At 46.3% G+C, this 20,108-nt stretch overlaps 1 protein-coding gene across 1 annotated transcript in view; it reads left to right on the forward strand.

Annotated features, from left to right (window-relative positions):
- The first annotated feature begins 6,261 nt into the window (after window positions 1-6,261).
- Window positions 6,262-20,108, forward strand: part of LOC311224628 (guanine nucleotide-binding protein subunit alpha-11) — an 88,395-nt gene continuing 74,548 nt past the window's right edge. The window contains exon 1 of the mRNA XM_084309668.1: window positions 6,262-8,465. Coding sequence (XP_084165794.1) covers window positions 8,330-8,465 — 136 coding nt within the window. The 5' untranslated portion in view covers window positions 6,262-8,329. The remainder of the gene's footprint in view (window positions 8,466-20,108) is intronic.

Consider the following 20,108-nt stretch of genomic DNA (forward strand, 5'->3'; position numbering starts at 1 on the left):
TCCTCCTGAGCAACGTCAGAAGGATCCGCACCTTCCTGACAAAAGAAGCCACCCAACTCCTCGTCCAATCAACAGTCATCTCCCGCCTTGACTACTGCAACGCACTGCTCGCTGGCCTCCCGGCCACTGCCACTAAGCCTCTTCAACTCATTCAGAACGCAGCGGCCCGCCTGATCTCAAACCTACCGAAGTCGGCCCATGTCACCCCACTTCTTAGGGACCTGCACTGGCTCCCCATTGCTGCATGAATCCGCTTCAAGGCCCTCGACCTAGCATACCGTGCGGCAAAGGGAACCGCTCCCGCCTACCTCCGGTCAATGGTCTCTAACTACACACCCTCAAGACCCCTACGCTCTGCATCTTCTGGCCGCCTCAGACCTACTCCTATCCAAGCTCCGGGAGGGTCATCAAAAAGAAGTCGCCTATTCTCAGTCCTTGCCCCACAATGGTGGAATGAACTACCCACCCCAGTTAGGACAGCCGAAACACGTCCAATCTTTCACCGTCGACTAAAGACGCACTTCTTCAACCATTATCTGAAAAAAAAATATATATATAACCCTAACTAACCGTACTGTCATGCACTTGTCCTAATAAACTAACCTACACTGTAGCACTCAACACTTTGATGAACATTATTGCTCAGCTGATAGAGTTGTGCCCTTCCTGATGGCTTGTCGTACAGAACATGTAAGTCGCTTTGGATAAAAGCGTCAGCTAAATGACTAAATCTAAATGTAAATGTCAGCGCCACTGGCAGTGAGGGCAGCAGAGACACAGTTTCATTCTGCAAGCCCCCTGGACAGTCACGGTAGCTCCCGCTCCCGGAATACCCGCCTGAGATATTCCTCTGCCCACTCGACGGCTGAACGCTCACCCCCATGCCCCTTGCCCCTGACAGGCAGCTCCCCTCACCTGCTGGCAGTACGCCCCTGTCCCCATCAGCAGCCCCATTTACACCAGGGGCCCCCCTCCCCCTGGCGCAGCCTAACATGGAGGAAGAGGCTGACAGGCTAGCAGTTGTGAGGGGCATATGGGAACGCAACGGTGGCCACTTGGAGCCGGAACAGCGAGAGGAGCTGTGGCAGTTGCTAAATGAGTTCAAGGACATTTTTGCACTGACAGATGCAGAAATTGGCTGCACTCACTTGGTGCATCACCAAATAGACACAGGGGACGCCCGGCCTATCAGATCACCAGCCCGCCGCCTTCCCATGGCGTACAGAGAAGCTGCAGACTGCGCCATTGATGAGATGCAGCGGGCGGGCATCATAGAGCCCTCTGCCAGTCCCTGGGCTTCGGGAGTGGTGATGGTAAAGAAGAAGAACACTTCCAAAATGAGATTCTGCGTCGACTACAGACCACTGAACAAGGTGACGAAGAAAGACTCTTACCCGATGCCCCATGTTGATGAGGCGCTGGACACAGTGGCTGGTTCGTCCTGGTTCTCCTCACTAGACTTACGTGCTGGCTACTGGCAGGTGCCCCTCGACCCAGAGTCTAAACCTAAGACAGCGTTCTGCACCCCGAGGGGGCTGTGGCAATTCCGTGTCCTCAGCTTCGGGCTGTGTAACGCCCCAGCCACGTTTGAAAGGCTAATGGAGAGCGTGTTGGCTGGCATTCCTCCAGAGGAGTGCGTTGTGTACCTGGACGACATACTGGCACACGGCAGCTCCTTCCAGGCGGCCCTCCAGACGCTGAGACGGGTCCTGGGGAGGATAGCCGAGGCAGGACTGAAACTTCACCCCGACAAGTGCCACTTCATGAGGAGAGAGGTGGAGTTCTTGGGACACAAACTGACGGGAGAGGGCATCAGCACGCAGGAGGGGAAGATAAGGGCGGTCAAAGAGTGGCCCACCCCCGCAGACAAAGAGCAGCTCGAGAGCTTTGTGGGGCTTGCCTCATACTACAGGAGGTTTGTGAGGGGGTTCTCCTGCATCGCTGAGCCCCTATTTCGGCTGAAGGAGAAAGGCGCTGACTTCACCTGGACGCCTGAGTGTCAGCAGGCGTTTGACCTCCTAAAAAAAGGACTAACAGAAGGACTAACAGAAGCACGGTGGTGTAGTGGTTAACACTGTTGCCTCACAGCAAGAAGGTCCAGGGTTCGATTCCCGCTTGGGGACCAGGTTTCCATGATGCCAGGTACCCAGGTGGGGAATCTCCCAGGCCTTTCTGTGTGGAGTTTGCATGTTCTCCCCGTGCTCGCAAGGGTTCCCCCCCCGATAAGATAAACCCAATGGAAAAACATGCACAACAACAGATCGCTAACGCTGTGGCGTCCTTGACAAAGACGGACAGGAGCACTTGGATTGGTCCCCTGGCGCGGCTCACGTTGACGCCTGTCTGCTACCGGCTGCCCTTGGGGGGGAAGGACGACGGGATGGGTTAATCGCAGAGACAAATCGCATCTGCGATCCTAAAGAGACAATGCATGCGTGTGTGTTCCGGTGTGTGTGCTAAAACTAACCGCTGTGTGTACCACTAAAACATTGAGTGTCGTTGCATGCCGAATAAAGACCTCTGCAACAGGTCCTGCATTATATTATTACCTGTGCTTCGACCCCCAGACCCCTCCCTGCCGTTTGTCCTGGACACGGATGCCAGCAACGTGGGTATGGGGGCCGTGCTGTCTCAGGTGGGGCCGGACGGAGAAAGAGCGGTGGCTTACTTCAGCCACACATTCAACAAAGCGGAGCGGAACTACTGCGTCACCCGCCGGGAGCTTCTGGCTGTTGTTGAGGCAGTTGAACACTTCAGGTACTACCTCTGTGGCCTGCCGTTTATAATCAGAACTGACCACTCCGCTCACCAGTGGCTGATGTCCTTTCGAGAGCCGGAGGGGCAAGTGTGCCGCTGGCTGGAGAGGCTGGCAGACTTCAACTTCACCGTTGAGCACAGGGCTGGCGTCCGCCACACCAACGCTGACGCCCTGTCCCGACGGCCCTGTGCTCTGGAGGGGTGTCGATACTGTGAGAAGAGGGAGGCAAGAGAGAGAGAGCTCCGGGAGGAGGTAACAATATGCCCCGAGCACGAGGGCGGCGGGCCGGTCTGCAGGGAGCTGCAGGTGATCGGAGAAGCGGAGTGGCGAACGCAGCAAGAGCAGGACCCTGATTTAAAACCTGTTTTGCAATGGGTAGAGTCAGGTCAGAAGCCACCCTGGGGGGAGGTGGCAGGGGGCACCACTGCTACAAAGGGACTGTGGGGAGACTTTGCGGCTCTGCGGGTGTGGGACGGGGTTCTACAGAGAGCGTGGAGGGAGCCGGCTACGGGAGAGAACAGGTGGCGGGTGGTGGTTCCCAAAGCAATGAGAGTGACTGTGTTAAAAATGTCCCATGGCACCATGGGGGCGGGGCACTTTGGCATCACAAAGACTCTCCGCCGCCTCCGTCAGGGGTTCTACTGGGGACGGATAAAAAGGGACGTAGAGGATTTCTGTCGCCGCTGCGACCTCTGCGCAGCATACAAGGGCCCACCTGATCAGTCCCACGCACTACTCCAACAGCTGGGGGTGGGAGCCCCCATGGAGAGAGTGGCGGTGGATGTTGTAACTGAGGGGTTACAAACCCTGACTGTATTAAAGATTGTGATAGATTAAACCACTGCTAGGTATGTACTTTAATTACTGGCCAGACAGTACATCGAATATATATGGTGGACACTCATAATAACACGGCATTGATAAAGAAATAGTATTTGAGGGTATTTTATTATTATGCAACATTAGGTTACAGAATGAGAATTAGGGTCGCGCTTGTATGGCGAAGAATATGCATAAAGTCAGTCAGTAGCATGAGTCACTGGGAATAGCAGGATTCCTACGATGGGTACTAAGCTGACGCCACCTGGCATATAATAGCAATTATAGAAGGTAACGCTGGTACCGCCTGGAGACACTGGGTTCCTCTCAGAGTTGTAAGGTCTAGAGGATAGAGGAATGTTCGGATACTCAGTCTGATTCAATGAAGAATAAAGGGGGTTCACGTACAGAAGCCAGTCCTTGTAAATCCAACGATCAGCAACAAAAGCAATAACTGTAATCCAATGCTCGATAGCAAACGATGATAGCCAGCCAGCCTCTGTCCATGAGGCCAGCCCGAATGTAAATCCTCACGAGGTTAAATCCCAAACGACAGTGGGAATCAACGATGCTCTTCTCCGGATAACACGTTCCACAATCAATATAATCCAACCAGTAATGGTTCTGCAATCGCCGCCGCTGGTTCTCCTGTGCACATGTCCAGCAGGTTCTCCGACTAGGCCTCCTCGGGTACTGGCACCAATGTATTTAGTCCACGCACCCTGGCTAAGGTCCACTAGCTAACACGAACGAACCGCTGGGTAATGCTACACACGAACGAACTGTGGTTGGCACGATATACAATAAATGAACAACTATTTACTTCACATTAAACTAGGTCGAACTTGACGTTACTGCATTAAACTCTGACACTTTACTATTCTATTCGCACGTGGTTCTCAACGCTCTGTTAGATGCACTGCTGTTCACTTCACTGTTACCGAACACAGGCAGACTTTAGACCAACTGCTGCTGTTCGCACCTGCGCCGTATATATACTTAAGTGATTATCTAGTCCCAAACCTAACCACTTGCCCGGAATCAATACACTGCCAAGGGCATGTCCTGACTAGCCCAGACTCGTCCTTGAACCCTGTCTGAGTGCGAGACTGCCTGGGGCCACCGTCGGGGGGCATTATCCATAAGGAAAGTGAATATTACTATGATTTACACGCAGGCTTAAAGGGATATAACGTGTATATATAAATAATATACAATGTATATAAAACAATAAATGTAGATTCTCAGCTTTAATCTGGCCCTTCACAACAGATGTTATGGGGCCGTTTCCGTGCACGGACAAAGGCAATCGCTACGTGCTGGTCGCCATGGACTATTTCACAAAATGGCCGGAGGCATATGCGTTGCCAGATCAGGAGGCCAAGACTGTGGTTGACACGCTGGTGGAGGGCATGTTCAGTCGGTTCGGCGCAGCGGAAACCCTCCACAGCGATCAAGGGAGGAATTTTTAGTCACATGTCTTTGCCACCATGTGCGAGCAGCTAGGCACAAAGAAGACCCGAACCACTGCTCTGCACCCACAAAGTGATGGGTTAGTGGAGAGGTTCAATAGGACTCTGGGCAAGCAGCTAGCCATTCTCACAGCAGAGCACCAGCGAGACTGGGACACGCACCTTCCCCTTGTTCTCATGGCATACCGATCCACTGTCCAGGAGTCCACCTCCTGCACGCCAGCACTGCTCATGCTGGGCCGGGAGCTCCGGACGCCGACGGAGGTGGCGTTTGGCAAGCCCCCTGACACTCCCCCCGTTCCCCCGGGGAGGGAGTATGCCAGGAGACTCCAAGATCGAATGGAGTCTGCCCACAACTTTGCCCGGGGTCAGCTGGAAAAGGCGGGCATGAGACAAAAAAGGAACTATGATGTGCGGGCTAAGGGGAGGCATTTCCAGGCCGGGGAACTGGTCTGGGTGTATAGCCCTCGGAGGAAGAGGGGGCGGTGCCCTAAACTGGACTGTCACTGGCCGGGGCCATGTAGGGTGCTAGAGAGGGTGGGGGAGGTGGTATACAGGGTACAATTGCCGCTCAGGGGGAGGAAAGTTGCTCTTCACAGAGACAGACTGGCCCCGTACAGAGGGGATTGCCTCCCACTTCAAGACCCAGCCCTCCCAGCGGCCTCACCTAGAGACAGTGTTCCGACCACCACTTGGGCCGGATGTACCCGCCGTTCAAGGGGAGTGCACCGTGGTCCACCAGCAGGCGGTTTCCCCTCTTCCCATACTGGGGCCCCCTCAGAATCACAGACTGTGTCCCCTGTGCGGGACAGACATGGCACTCCCCGGACGGTTCCTGTTCCGCAGCAGCAGCAGGTCGATTCAGTCCTTCGGGCAGGGACAACGCGTCCGCAGAGGCGGAGGCTGCCGCCAGGTCGTTTCAAGGACTTTGTGTAAAAGAGGGAAAAAAAGAATAACAATGAAAAAAAAGTGTTCTGCTTGAAATGGAAAATGTTATTGTGGATGTGCTATGTTGTTGATGTGTCTCTCGGGGCGAGAGCTCAGAAGGGGGGGGATAGTGTAATGTTCTGGGGTTTTTGTGTGTCACCTGGGGGTGTGTTTCCCCCCGGGAGAGATAGGAGGTGGCACCGGAAGTTATGTGGTGTTCAGGAAAATATACGTGGATGGAGGTAGCTGTGTGCATAGATATAGATATCTATGGCTGTGTGTACCTGACGAGTGCTGTATGTAATCAATGTACTGGAATTAAATAACCCCGAAGAAACATAAACCTCTCCTCATTCTTCCTAACAATACGGGTATGACAGAACGCTACACTATACTGCGTTTGGGGAAAAACCACCTCAAGAAGACAGCCTCAAAGCTCCGTTTTCATTTGCGTTCCCTCTTATCACGCACGTCGTCAGCATCACGCTTGTGTGTGTGTGTCAGTGTGTGTGTGTGCGCGCACCGGGGGCAGATGATGAGTGGGTGACGCGCTGAATCCCCACCAGGAGGAAAAAATATCCGGAGCGATAAAAATGCACGGAGGACTATCATCAAGAAGAAGAAGGCCCATCTGATCTGACTGTCGGCAACAAGGAGTTTTGCACATTTCTGATTTTTTTTTAACATTCGATACAACGAACCGACACCTTGGGGAACAAACACTGAACATGGACGTCTGTCGCCAAACGGAGCAGTTGTTGTTCAGCAGCAACAAGCAGCAGCCAGCTGGCTGGAGGAGGAACACCAACCACGGCTAGCAGCGCTACAGCTCCCTAACCTCGTCCCCACAGTTGTATCTCCTCCGTGAGACAAAGCCTGGTAAAGAACTACGGACGAAAGTGTGAATTTCCGGTGTATCTACTTCCCCCGGAAGCTGCCTCCGAACGGACCAAACTTTCCCACCGAATCCTGTCGGCAAACGAGCTAGAGAGAACGCCCCGGTCATGTAGTGAATTCTTCAGGCAAAGCCGTTGCAGTGGCTTAAAAAACGAGGAAACATTGTTGCACTTCACACGTTTCTGTCAATTGTTTTGTCGAAACCGGAAAGCCTGTAGCCGGTACTTCCTGTACTTCCGTTTACACACTTTAGGAGGCATATCTTGACCAGCCTTAGCAGCGAGCTAATAACGTTAGCTTCGGACACTCCTGCTCGCCTGGTCCCTACAGTGTGTGTGACTCCAACACATTCAACAGGATATCCACGTCGAGTGTGATTTAAAAGGGGACTATTTAATAATAATGCGGACTTTAATAGTTTGACGTCCGTCTGGTGTTTGTTTTGACGATGAGTTAGGTTGTGTGTCGGGTTGCTGTTTGTTTAGCCACAACTGATGGAGGACAGTAGTTTCCCCACGGTTTGCACTCTTTGGTTTTGGGGCTGGGCAGCCAGCAGAGAGACGGTACAGTAACGTTACATTATTAATAATATGTGCCAGGAGCAACCAAGTGTGTCCCACTACTGTCTCTACTGGGACCGACGTTGTTGTTAAGATTGCAATACATCATAGTTGTGGTGTGTTTTTTGTAAGAGTGCCATGCTAAGAGAAGCTAAGTAGGCTACTTCAGAGAGAGAGAGAGAGAGCTAACGTTAATAACGTGATCACAGTTTTGCAAATTGAACTATAACGTTACTCGTGACGCTAGCTTAGTATGAGGGGCCGTTCAGGCCATAATATACCGTCTACACTTAAATCATACGTATGCTATTCATAAGCTTAGCGAGGTTTGATTGATTGCAAATTTTATTAACAGATTGCAGAATGGGTATAGTACAGTACAGCTCAATACATACAATTGTTAAGGGGATGCAGACCAGAGAAAGACTTTCGTCTTGTTTACATCAGGGTCCCCCAGGTTCATGCTAGTTACATGGCATATTTATTATAGCGGGTCAGTCATTCATTTAAACTTAATTTGAGCTATTTAGGCTGATAGTGTATTAAGTTATTATAGATCCAGCAATAGCTTTATGGATGTGTGCGTTACACGTTATCTTCAACTTGAACGTGACTGTTGTCTGAAGATTTTGCCTTTGAAGAAGCTGTCAAACTATCTGACAGCAGCTCTCGCCATCAACAGGAGAGAGAGGCCAAACTTGGCAACAAGCAGCAAGCAAGTTCAGTTAGTATTATTAGCTGGGCATATTTGTTGATATTTTTTTTTGTGGCAGGTAACGTTATCCCACACGTGTACTGTCCATTGTGAAGGATTTAATATTTTTTTATTTTTTGGGGTACTACGTGTGAGGTGTGGCTGCTGGGGGTGCCCCCCATGTGAGTCCAACTCTGCGGTAATGACTCTAGACTCCATGATGGCTTGCTGCCTGAGCGAGGAGGCGAAGGAGTCCAAACGAATCAACGCCGAGATCGATAAGCAACTCCGACGTGACAAGCGAGATGCAAGAAGGGAGCTGAAACTTCTTTTATTGGGTATGCTGCATGCATCAACATATTCACGATCATTGTGCATCCCCTCACATGTGCAGTTGTGGATTCACTCACTCACACACACATACACACACACCTACGTTATGTGATGCATGCAAATCGCAGTGCACGCTATTAAATTACTTCTGGTAACCACAACGTTTTCCTATATGCAAAGCAATTTTGAATGGTTGAAATATATATAATGAGCCAGTGGCTCAAGAATCTAGTAATGTTATCCATTTGAAAGGGGTTTGTGAAGTTTGAAGCCCATGGCCATGAAGATTGAAAACTAGATTGAAATAAATGTTGTTGGGTACCTTCGAGTTAATGCATTACAGCTGGATACAGAAGTGGGTTTTGTCAGACATAATGTCTGCTCAAACTCCTATGTTGCGCTTCAGCAGTTGAGAGGAAAAGACCAGGAATTAGGCAAATAATTAGATCAGAGCTGTAATCCAGACCTTGGGTCACAGTTTTGGATATCCTCGTGGCCCCCTTGTGCCTCTAGGGATCACACAAAAGCCCTTTGACAGTGGCTGTCAGGTTTATGGGGGGGATCACATATTCATTTAAATTCCAAAAATCTATTTTTTGTAATTTTCTTGTGTGTGATTTTCTTTATTTGACACGCATTCAACTGCCCACCACAGTCAAATGGGAAAAGTATCTCAAAACAGCATCTAGAGTCAAGTCAAGTCAAGAGATTTATTTGTCACGGCATACAAGTATACAATATATATGCATGAATCAAGACTCCAATAATCAGTCGAATCGTGAGATTCCCCTAATTGTGCACCCCTATTGATGACTTGCATGTAAACGAGCCAAGTTTAGATAACCATGGATGGATAAAAGCTAATGGACTTTAGCTTTGTAATAACTAGGCCTACTGCTTTCATACAGAAGAGGGAGGCGAGTAAGTAAGCATGTCTCGGTAGTTTGCTGGTAACACTTGGATATAGTGGAGGAACTTTGTAATAACACATTTCTACTGTTAAGAAAACTTCTGTGCAGTCATTATCAGCCTACCTGGTTCTGGTCTGAATTGCTTACTGATAAACTAATCAAATGAAGAACCAATTAGTAGCGAGTTAAAACCACAAGGCTTAATCTGGATCAGATGGATTATCAAACAAAGGTTTTGCCCATTAGGGCCTGCAAAGCTCCTGATACAGATAGTCTAGTATCTTCCATGGAGCCATGAACAGTTCTCTCTTAGCCTGCCAGGGGTGCATTGCTCATGGGACGGGGTTGCACGCCGAGCAACCGGCTCTGAGCAGAAGCATGCACATGCAGGGGGCGAAATTAAAGCCCGCCGCCCGCCAGGGGCGCTCAGTTTTTACCTTTGGCGCTTGCCACTGAGAGCCCTGCCCGCCGTGTGGCGTGTGGACGCGTAGTTCATAATGATACTCTTATTTTGAAAATCTGTGCGGGTCTCATTTCCGGCCCAAGCGCAGCTAGAGTCATAATATCGATGGCTCCGGCAGTTAGCAGCATTCGGTTCGTATGATATTCTTATTTTGAAAAAAAAACGTGGCAACGAGTCATATCCGCCCAGCCGGGCCAGCCCTGCAGCGGGATACTATTGGCTTCTGCTCGTATCAACACAGAGCGGCCCGCAGCTCTAGTGCCACTGCTAACGTTAAGCTCTCAGAATGGTAGCAGCTCGCCTGCAGCATCTAGTGCTAACGTTAAGCTCTCAGAATGGTAGCAGCTCGCCCGCAGCTCTAGTGCTAACGTTAAGCTCTCAGAATGGTAGAAGTCTGCTCTAGTCTAGATCGGACCTCCATGAGCTGCATAATAATACCTCCGTTCCCTCGTTAGCTAGCTCGCGTTAGCTAGCTCACTTAGATCGATCTGTCCCAGTAAACTAAATTGTCTTAACGTTATCTACCGGGCTAGCAGTAGCTACAGATAGCTCCTGATATCAATGTCTTATAACATTGATTGAATGCGTATTCTAGCTGAGGGCATGTTGAATGTGATTTGACAAAATAACCGTAACGTTAAAAAATAGGGTCCAGCTGCATCGCCGGAGAATCCTTGCATGCTGAATGTAGGGTCTAGCTGAATATAGGGTCTAGCTGCAGGGCCGGAGAATCCTTGCTGGAGCTGGAGGCTACTCAAGTATACACTAGGGATGTGCATCTCCATCACGAGGCCGATGCGATGCGCATCTCGATACGGTGCCAACGATACGATACATTAACGATACATTTGAAGCACCGGGCGATGCAATGCGATACGATTCACCCCCTGTTGATATACGATACGATTCGATACGATTTGATTCAACATAATGCGATTCGGGGCGATACGATGCGATTCAACACGATGCAAAATAATGATAGAATTTTATGGTATGACAGAGGATTTGGTTGTATTCCTTATATGCAGCTTATATTATTATTAAAAATAAAATAATCTACTGTAAGACAATTTATATAAAAACTCTTGGGTGCCTAAGAAGACTTTTGCATAAACTGTCTTTTCTATCCACTTTAGCTAAAAACACACACACAATGTACTACTGTGAGACAATAATAATCATACACAAAGGGATAATGGCTTATAGCAGACTTAAATTATTTTATAATATTTCAGATAATGAAATTAAATGTTTATCATCAACTATCCAATTAGTATTTATATTGTAACGTTTGGCCACGTTAAATCATTGAACAGAGAGAGAGAGAGAGAGAGAGAGAGAGCCCGTCTGAGTCGCGTAGTTGATGATGTCACACACTAGGCTAGGATCGCATGTCAACAGAACACACACGGAGCCAGCCTGGATAGCCTGCTGCATGAAGCGATATAAAGAAACCAATAGCCAATAAATGTGAAGTTATCTTTGAACCTGTTGTCAAGCGTCTTCAATATACCCCCCCTCCCTCCTCACTAATGGAACTGGTGTTGCGTTAGTTAGTTAGTTAGACACTGTAGTTTAGTTTAGCGTTAGCTGAACGGCTAACTGGCGTTAGCCAGAGGAAGCCCAATTCTATTCATGTCCTCAACTTCCACTGTTTGTTGTTGTTAACTGTGACGCGGCTCTCGCCTTCTGTATTAGTAGTATAGTATCAGCTGTGTGCAGTCACAGTGCACTGCTGACAGAAGTGGATGAGAGGAAATTATATTAATGCATCGGTTTTGACCGAGGCAAAGACGCTACAACAAGATGCATCGCGAGTTCAACCTGAGTTCTAGCCGGTGCGCACGTATTCCACCGGTGCACGCGCATCGTGAACGTGCATGCCGGCGCACCGATGCAAATCGATGAATCGTCACATCACTAGTATACACACAGACAGTGGAGCTGTTTGCAGATAGCAAGCATTTTGACTTATTGCGTGGTGGCGATGTCTCGCAGATAATACAACTACAAGTATGATTATATAATATATATTTTATTTAAAAAATTTTTTTTATATAAAATATATATATATATATTTTTAATCAAAACATTTTTGGCAGGTAAGAAATATGCTTGGCGGGTAGACTCTTCCCATCTACCCGCCACTGGCCGGTGAGTCAAAAAGTTAATTTCGCTCCCTGTGCACATGCACAGATGTGCACACAGGAATGTGCTGCATTCGACGGATGTGCCAACTCGCCAAGTAGTACCACCTGGCTACTTTGCATAACAATAGCGCAGGTCGTCAGGTGCGTTCTCGGATACATTCACACAAAACTTGTGAATGAAATGTTCCATTCCTAGAGGCAATTAGGCATTGTCTTTAGTCGGGAACATTTATGCGCCCGCGCCCGGGAGCGTGCATGCACGTGGCGTCATTAAAACACATTTGCAACCAGCTTTTAAATCACCAACGCACCCCTGTAGTCTACCCATGAACACTTCTCTCTGAGCCTACCCATGGAGCCATGAACACTTCTCTCTTAGTCTACCCATGGAGCCATGAACACTTCTCTCTTAGTCTACCCATGGAGCCATGAACACTTCTCTCTGAGTCTACTTATGGAGCCATGAACACTTCTCTCTGAGTCTACTTATGGAGCCATGAACACTTCTCTCTTAGTCTACCCATGGAGCCATGAACACTTCTCTCTTAGTCTACCCATGGAGCCATGAACACTTCTCTCTTAGTCTACCCATGGAGCCATGAACACTTCTCTCTTAGTCTACCCATGGAGCCATGAACACTTCTCTCTGAGTCTACTTATGGAGCCATGAACACTTCTCTCTTAGTCTACCCATGGAGCCATGAACACTTCTCTCTTAGTCTACCCATGGAGCCATGAACACTTCTCTCTGAGTCTACCCATGGAGCCATGAACACTTCTCTCTTAGTCTACCCATGGAGCCATGAACACTTCTCTCTTAGTCTACCCATGGAGCCATGAACACTTCTCTCTGAGTCTACCCATGGAGCCATGAACACTTCTCTCTTAGTCTACTTATGGAGCCATGAACACTTCTCTCTGAGCATACCCATGGAGCATGAACACTTCTCTCTTAGTCTACCCATGGAGCCATGAACACTTCTCTCTGAGCCTACCCATGGAGCCATGAACTAGGGATGCCCCGATCACGTTTTTTGATACCGATCACCGATCGTCTTGAGCCATATCATATATACACATTTTTTATTTTTTTTAAATATATATAATTAATTTTTTTTATATAAAAAAAAATATATTATATAATCATACTTGTAGTTGTATTATCTGCGAGACATCGCCACAAGTCGAAATGCTCGCTATCTGCAAACAGCTCCACTGTCTGTGTGTACTCGAGTAGCCTCCAGCTACGGCCAGGAGTCTCCGGCGCTGCAGCTGGACCCTATTGGTCAAATCACATTCAGCATGCCCTCAGCTAGCCCCTTTCGTGACTGCGATGCAAGCCAGGGGCTCAAATACGCATCGAATCAATGTTATAAGACATTGATATCAGGAGCTATCTGTAGCTACTGCTAGCCGGCTAGATAACGTTAAGACAACGCCTCAGTGAACTATTTAGTTTAGAGCTAACGTGAGCTACCGAGTCAACGGAGGTAACTTATCATGCACTCGACTATTGCTGGAGCATTTGTTGATATCAGCAGCTATCAGTAGCTAGCCAGCTAGATAACGTTAGACAATGCCTCATGTATTAACTAAAAGTGAATAGTTGACTGGGTCATTTAGTTTAAACAGTAACGGTAGCTAACGTTAGCTCACAGAGGTTGCATGCACTAGAGCAGACTATTGCCCGAGGAGGAGCGGCAGTTTGCAGGTCCTGTGTGTCTGAGACTGAAGTCAGCGAGTGAGATCTCCGCTAAGAATTGGATCATGGTTTTCGATCGGTTTTCACGATCGGCGAAAATAAAGCATTATCGGAATTCACCTATCTCATATTTATACTGAATATCGGCCGATACCGATCGCTGGCCGATCGATCGGGGCATCCCTACCATGAACACTTCTCTCTTAGTCTACCCATGGAGCCATGAACACTTCTCTCTTAGTCTACCCATGGAGCCATGAACACTTGGAGCCATGAACACTTCTCTCTTAGTCTACCCATGGAGCCATGAACACTTCTCTCTTAATCCCAATACAGGGCTGGAAAAAAGAGCCAGGCAGGATGTTTCACTGGCTGTCCCTGTATATCCTCACTTGCTTGTTCTGTTTCAGGATCTAAATGCTGCCTTTCTGTTTCATCTGCTTGTGTTGCTGGTTAGTGGCTGATATGCTGAAGCTCTTGTTTCATCTGCTTGTGTTGCTGGTTAGTGGCTGATATGATGAAGCTCTTGTTTCATCTGCTTGTGTTGCTGGTTAGTGGCTGATATGCTGAAGCTCTTGTTTCATCTGCTTGTGTTGCTGGTTAGTGGCTGATATGATGAAGCTCTTGTTTCATCTGCTTGTGTTGCTGGTTAGTGGCTGATATGATGAAGCTCTTGTTTCATCTGCTTGTGTTGCTGGTTAGTGGCTGATATGCTGAAGCTCTGTACAGGGATGGAGGCTTATTCTTCTTAAAATACGTCTAGGGGTGCTTTGGTCCAAAGGCATGTTATTTACTGTAGCCTCTACTTAGAGCCATATGAAATCCGCGTTCACGGAATCGCGGAATTGAGCAATAAAAATGGAATACTGTAATTTTTTTTTTTTTTTTTTAATGTTGTGGGACTTGTACAGCACTTTGTTCAACGTTGTCAGTGCTGTAAAGTTTAAACCCTTTTAAATCTTAGACAAACTAAACACTTTGCTTTCATGAAATATTGTAAGCCGTCATTTGAGGCTTTATAAAAGCAGCACAATGAACACAAATCTGTCAGTGCCGAGTCCGACCTCATCTTAAATAACAAACAGCATCGCTTGTTGTAGTTAACAAAGAGAGGCAGAGTTGATTTTGCAAAAATAAAAAGAAATATCTTTATTTTTATTTTTTTATATAATCTAATTTTATTTTCATATTCGAATCCCATGCCCATCGAACGAAGCTTCGAAGTATTTAAGACAGCCCTATTAAATGGACTGTTATATCTTATTAAATTGTGGACATTTATTCATTCCCACTTATTAGACACTATTTCTGATGGTAAAATGCGTGTACAAAGCAAAATACAGAATTTTGAAATATTAAAACAAAAAAAACGGAATTTGGAAAAAAATAAAATGGAATTTGGAAAAAAATAAAACGGATTTCATATGGCTCTACCTATACTGCGCGCTGTGAGACAGATGGAGAGAGAGACAGAGACTCTCAGAGAGATGCTCGAGCCAAACACTCTGTTTAGCTTGTGCACAATGTGCAGTAGATTTAATTATTAAACTAAGAGATATAGGCCTATATTAGATATAGTGGGATGGACAATGTATACTTGTTGTACCTCTTGAACACATATTGGAAGTAGTGTTTTTGTTTGAACATCACACCAGTGTGACCTAGAGGAAGTTAATTGGCTCAGTTGAAATTAGTTCTGTGTTCTTGACTTTGGAGATGGATAATGTGAATCCCATGCACTCACCTGAATGCGACCATGTGAAATTGACTCTAAAAATTGTTGCAAATGTGAACGTTTTGGTCAGTCTGGAGCCCTGCAATACCGCACCTTGGCCCTACCCTTCCGTTTTGCTCATGCCTAGGATGGGGGTGTAGTGATTATTTTGTGGATTGAGGGGTAGTGGTCATGTAGCCTCCACCTGGCCCTCCAAACAGTGTTTTCAGATGCTGACTCCAAAACAGAGGGGTAGAAGGGAGAATGTAAAGGACTTGCGTACAAAGATATATACATATCACTACAGAAACATATCAACCTATTTGGTTTCGCACAACACCTTTACATAACCCCTTTCCCTTTAAGGAAGAACGCTGAATCGTGTGGCTCTATTTCACTTTTCTCTAGACACACAAGGAGGATTACAACCATTTCCACTGCTCCAAATCAAGAAGTGTGTGTATGTTTTGGTATCCTATGACGGCGGCCACAATGGTTGTCAGTTGGCTGACCAGCTTCAGTACATGCACCTTTTTATGTGTGGCTATTTTTTTATTTGAAAATTAAACGCCACAATAACTTCTTTGGTGCACTTATTTTCTTAAAGGAAAACTCCATTTTGGGAAATTAGCTTATTTGCCATATCTTTTCTTCTTCTCTGTGCATGCAGTAGGAGTAGGAAGATGCACACCGTTAGCCTAGCTTAGCGTCAGTCACTGGAAGTAGGTTCCTCCATTAGCCTAGTTCCCAACGTCTTCCTACTCCTACTGCATGCACAGAGAAGAAAAAGGTATGTATCTTCTTGTCTAACTCCAGGGTAGATGGCAAATAAGCTAATTTCCCAAAATGTTGGAGTTTTCCTTTAAAGTTGCACTGTTGTAAAGGGGCGAAGAGGAATCCTTCCTCGGATACTGTAGTATATTCCAAATGGTAAAACCTTTCAGAACACAAGTGAAGTGACACGTCAAATGTGGCGACTTTCATTGATTTTATGTGATGTTTAAGACACGGATACACTGGAAGCCATGGCAGTGGTAAATCGGCAGAAACTACCCACCACATTCTTCAGTAGTTACGGTAAAAGATTAAAACGTGACTCTTTATTTGTATCAAGTAGGGCTGAGCGATTTGGAAAAAATATCTAATTGCAATTATTTTGACTGATATTGCAATTGTGAAATGATTATGGATATTGGAGGGCATGACGCCACTCTTTAATCTCATTTGAAAAACAGTAAAATGATCATGTGTGATTTCTGTGAGGATCTGCACCGAAGAAAGATGTTTGTAACACTTTATAATAACACTCAGTTATAAGACCTTTATAAGGTATTTGTAGATAATGAACTAATCATGAACAAACTATTTATATGCATTCATAAATTATTATTAAATCATTTATAACTATTTGTTTTCTTAAGTCTGTAGAATATGGTCCTGTATGCCGGGTCTCTGCAGCACCACAATACTTCATTTAGAATGGTATTTGGACACACATCTTGCCTTCAACAAATATTATATTATAGTTTAAAACTGATTAATGAATGCTCTATGTCAGACACTGTCTAATGCAATTTAAAATAGTACATAGGTTACATCTCTCCAAATCTAGGATAAATAAATGATTCCCCTCTGTCCCTTCTCTCTGTGATAAGTGCCAATGTAATGAAGCCACTCAGTACACTGCTATACAATGTGTCCTAAGAGTCAGATCTACTGCTGGTGCAACATTTTCCATATAATTTCAGAAATTCTTGATTTCAATAATTGAGCCTGAGCCACAAACTATTATTTGTAATACTTAAAGAGATTTTAACCTCTTAACAGGTGGTGGCATGCCATGTACACGTGCCCAGGGAACAACATTTACTTTTTGACTTACCAGCCATTTGGCTGGTAGATTAAAAAAACTACCAGCCAGGCAGATTTTTTACCAGCCAAAAATTTATATATTAATAAGGAATATTAGCATAATTTTGAGTGGACTGAAGGAATGAGTCAGCGTTAATAGTTTTAAATGCAAATAATTTATTGAAACATAGAAGTGGGGTCGGACACACGCACACTGTTTCAACTCACCACCCCTGCATCATATTGTAGTCTAGTCTGTCTTCAAACTTGCACTCCTCTCGAAACTGTTTTATATTTGAATATCAACATTATCTGTCCATCCTCAGTAATCCTCAGTTTACTATAATATACTCCTGTCCTGACTAGTGACTTCATCGTCTTTCCAAACTCACGCACACACACACACACACACACAGGGAAAGGGAGAGTGCCCCCCCCCCCCATTTCCCTTTCCTCAGTCCACACTGTCTGCTGTTCACTATGGCTCTGCCTCTGATCAGGATTAGCTTGTTAGCTTACGCTAACGTAATGTTCATTTCGGGCGATGTGGGCATAAAGGAATGTCGACGATGCAACGCATGTTAGATGCATTTGACCCGTTGTGAGGGAAAAAAAACACCACAGACTTATTTCGGCTTGCAAAATAGGCACACTGCTGTGTAGCCCTGCTCGGCTTTAACCTGTTCCACCCCTCAGGGTCGGTACCGACCCCTTTTGCCATTATGATCATAGATCCATATTTTTATGAGTGATGGAAATCATTTGCGATTTTAAAATCAACCGTTTTCAAGTATTAACATCACAAACATGTCACAAAAGCATGTAGAATGTAAAACGTTAGGTTGGCAATAGGTTAGCAATAGGTTATAAGTGTCATAATATGGTTTTACCTTCTCGTTTTGAAGAAGTATAATCCGAGCTGAATCCGAGCCGGCGACCATTTTGGAAATTTAGAAAAAACGCAATTGTAGTTTCTTTGCGGCCATTTTGTCGAGGGCACTCAGAGCCAGTGGCGGACTGGCCATCGGGACGAATCCCGATGGGCCGGAACCAAAGTGCGCTGGCCCAAAAAAAATATATATATATATATATATATTTTTTTTACTTTTTTTTTTGGGCCAGTGTGTGGGCCACTAATGTGGGCCGGTGTGTGGGCCAGTGTGTGAGTCGGTGTGTGGGCCACTAATGTGGGCCGGTGTGTGGGCCACTAATGTGGGCCAGTGTGTGGGCCGGTGTGTGGGCCGGTGTGTGGGCCAGTGTGTGGGCCAGTGTGTGGGCCAGTGTGTGGGCCAGTGTGTGGGCCACTAATGTGGGCTGTAGGGTTGCCACCCGTCCCTTAAAATACGGAATCGTCCCGTAATTGGAAACTAAAAGACGCGTTCCGTATTGAACTGATACGGGACGCGTCTATACTTTCTACAACGGCGCTCGGTTTCCGGGTTCCTCCGATTGGCCACGACGCCCACGTGACCTCCGCTAGCACACCCCCTTCCTGCCGCGCTTGCCAGCTTCCTGGTCAAGCGCCAAGCTCCTGCCGCGCTATTAAAAAAATATACCGTTAACTGGAATATGTTGTTGACAGAGCTCTCATATTTGCGAATGCATAAACTATTAAAAAAATATACCATTAACTGGAATATGTTGTTGACAGAGCTCTCATATTTGTGAATGCATAAACTATTAAAAAAAATATACCGTTAACTGGCGGGGAAGAAGAACACTCATAGCGGTGTGTGGACCGTCCCGCGAGCCCCAGGCCACTGTCCCGCGAGCCCCAATTACATAATCTAGGGATACACCGAATGGGAAATTCTTGGCCGAAACCGATACCGAAAATAGAAAACAGTTGGCCAAAAACCGAAAGGCCGAAAATGATTCATAGAATAGAATTTTCTTTTACCAATGTTGTGGAACATTATGATTATGGAAAAATATATGATTATGGCAAAACTTAACTTAAATAATAAATAATCACTATTATGGGTCCATAACACATTTATTCAGCACTTCTGAATGCATACAGTACATTAATTCCATCTTTTCTCTGGCTGCGCAGCGGACATCTGTGCTCTACTGAGCGCACCTTTCTAGTCCCCAGCTGAATGTGCTCGCTTGACTCGGCACAGTAGACGCACGACAGACAGACAGCGTCAATGTGAGAAACACAATCCCCCCCCCCCTCTCGCTCTGAATAATATGCATATTAGATCACTCAGTGATTAACCGCGACGGGCATATAGTAAATAAGGATATAAAAGTATGTTAAAGATGCATTTATTGGACGCGTTGCGCGCAGAGTTTACATAGAAACAGCGCGACTCCCGACAGCGCGACATCATCACAACAACACGCGTTAGGTTACAGGTTGTTTCTGTTTCGGTGACATATTTTCGGTGAAAAAACTCTTACGGCCGAAAAGGCCATTTTTGGCCGAAAGTTTTCGGCCACCGAAATTTCGGTGCATCCCTAACATAATCAAACATATGTGTAAAGAAACAACATATTCCAGTTAACGGTATATTTTTTTAATGATTCGTTAGTGTATACGGCGTATATTTTTTTAATAGTTTATGCATGCGCAAAATTAATATGAGAGCTCTGTCAACAACATATTCCAGTTAACGGTATATTTTAACCACACGTGGGGGGGGGGGGGGGGGGGGGGGGGGGAATAAGGGATCTAGGTGAAAGTTGACCAGGGATCTAGGTGAAAGCGAAAACCAGAAGTGAATCGCACTTCAGAATGAACGGCCGTGGATGAGGAAATGGATTTTTTTTGTCGCCGGTTATACTCTGACGTCTCTCAAAGACCCTTTTTTTTTTTTTGGTAGATACTTTTATTGTTTTTTTCTGGGCA

This window comes from Notolepis coatsorum (genome assembly GCF_963971535.1).
Source record: "Notolepis coatsorum genome assembly, chromosome: 3".
NCBI lineage: Eukaryota > Metazoa > Chordata > Actinopteri > Aulopiformes > Paralepididae > Notolepis > Notolepis coatsorum.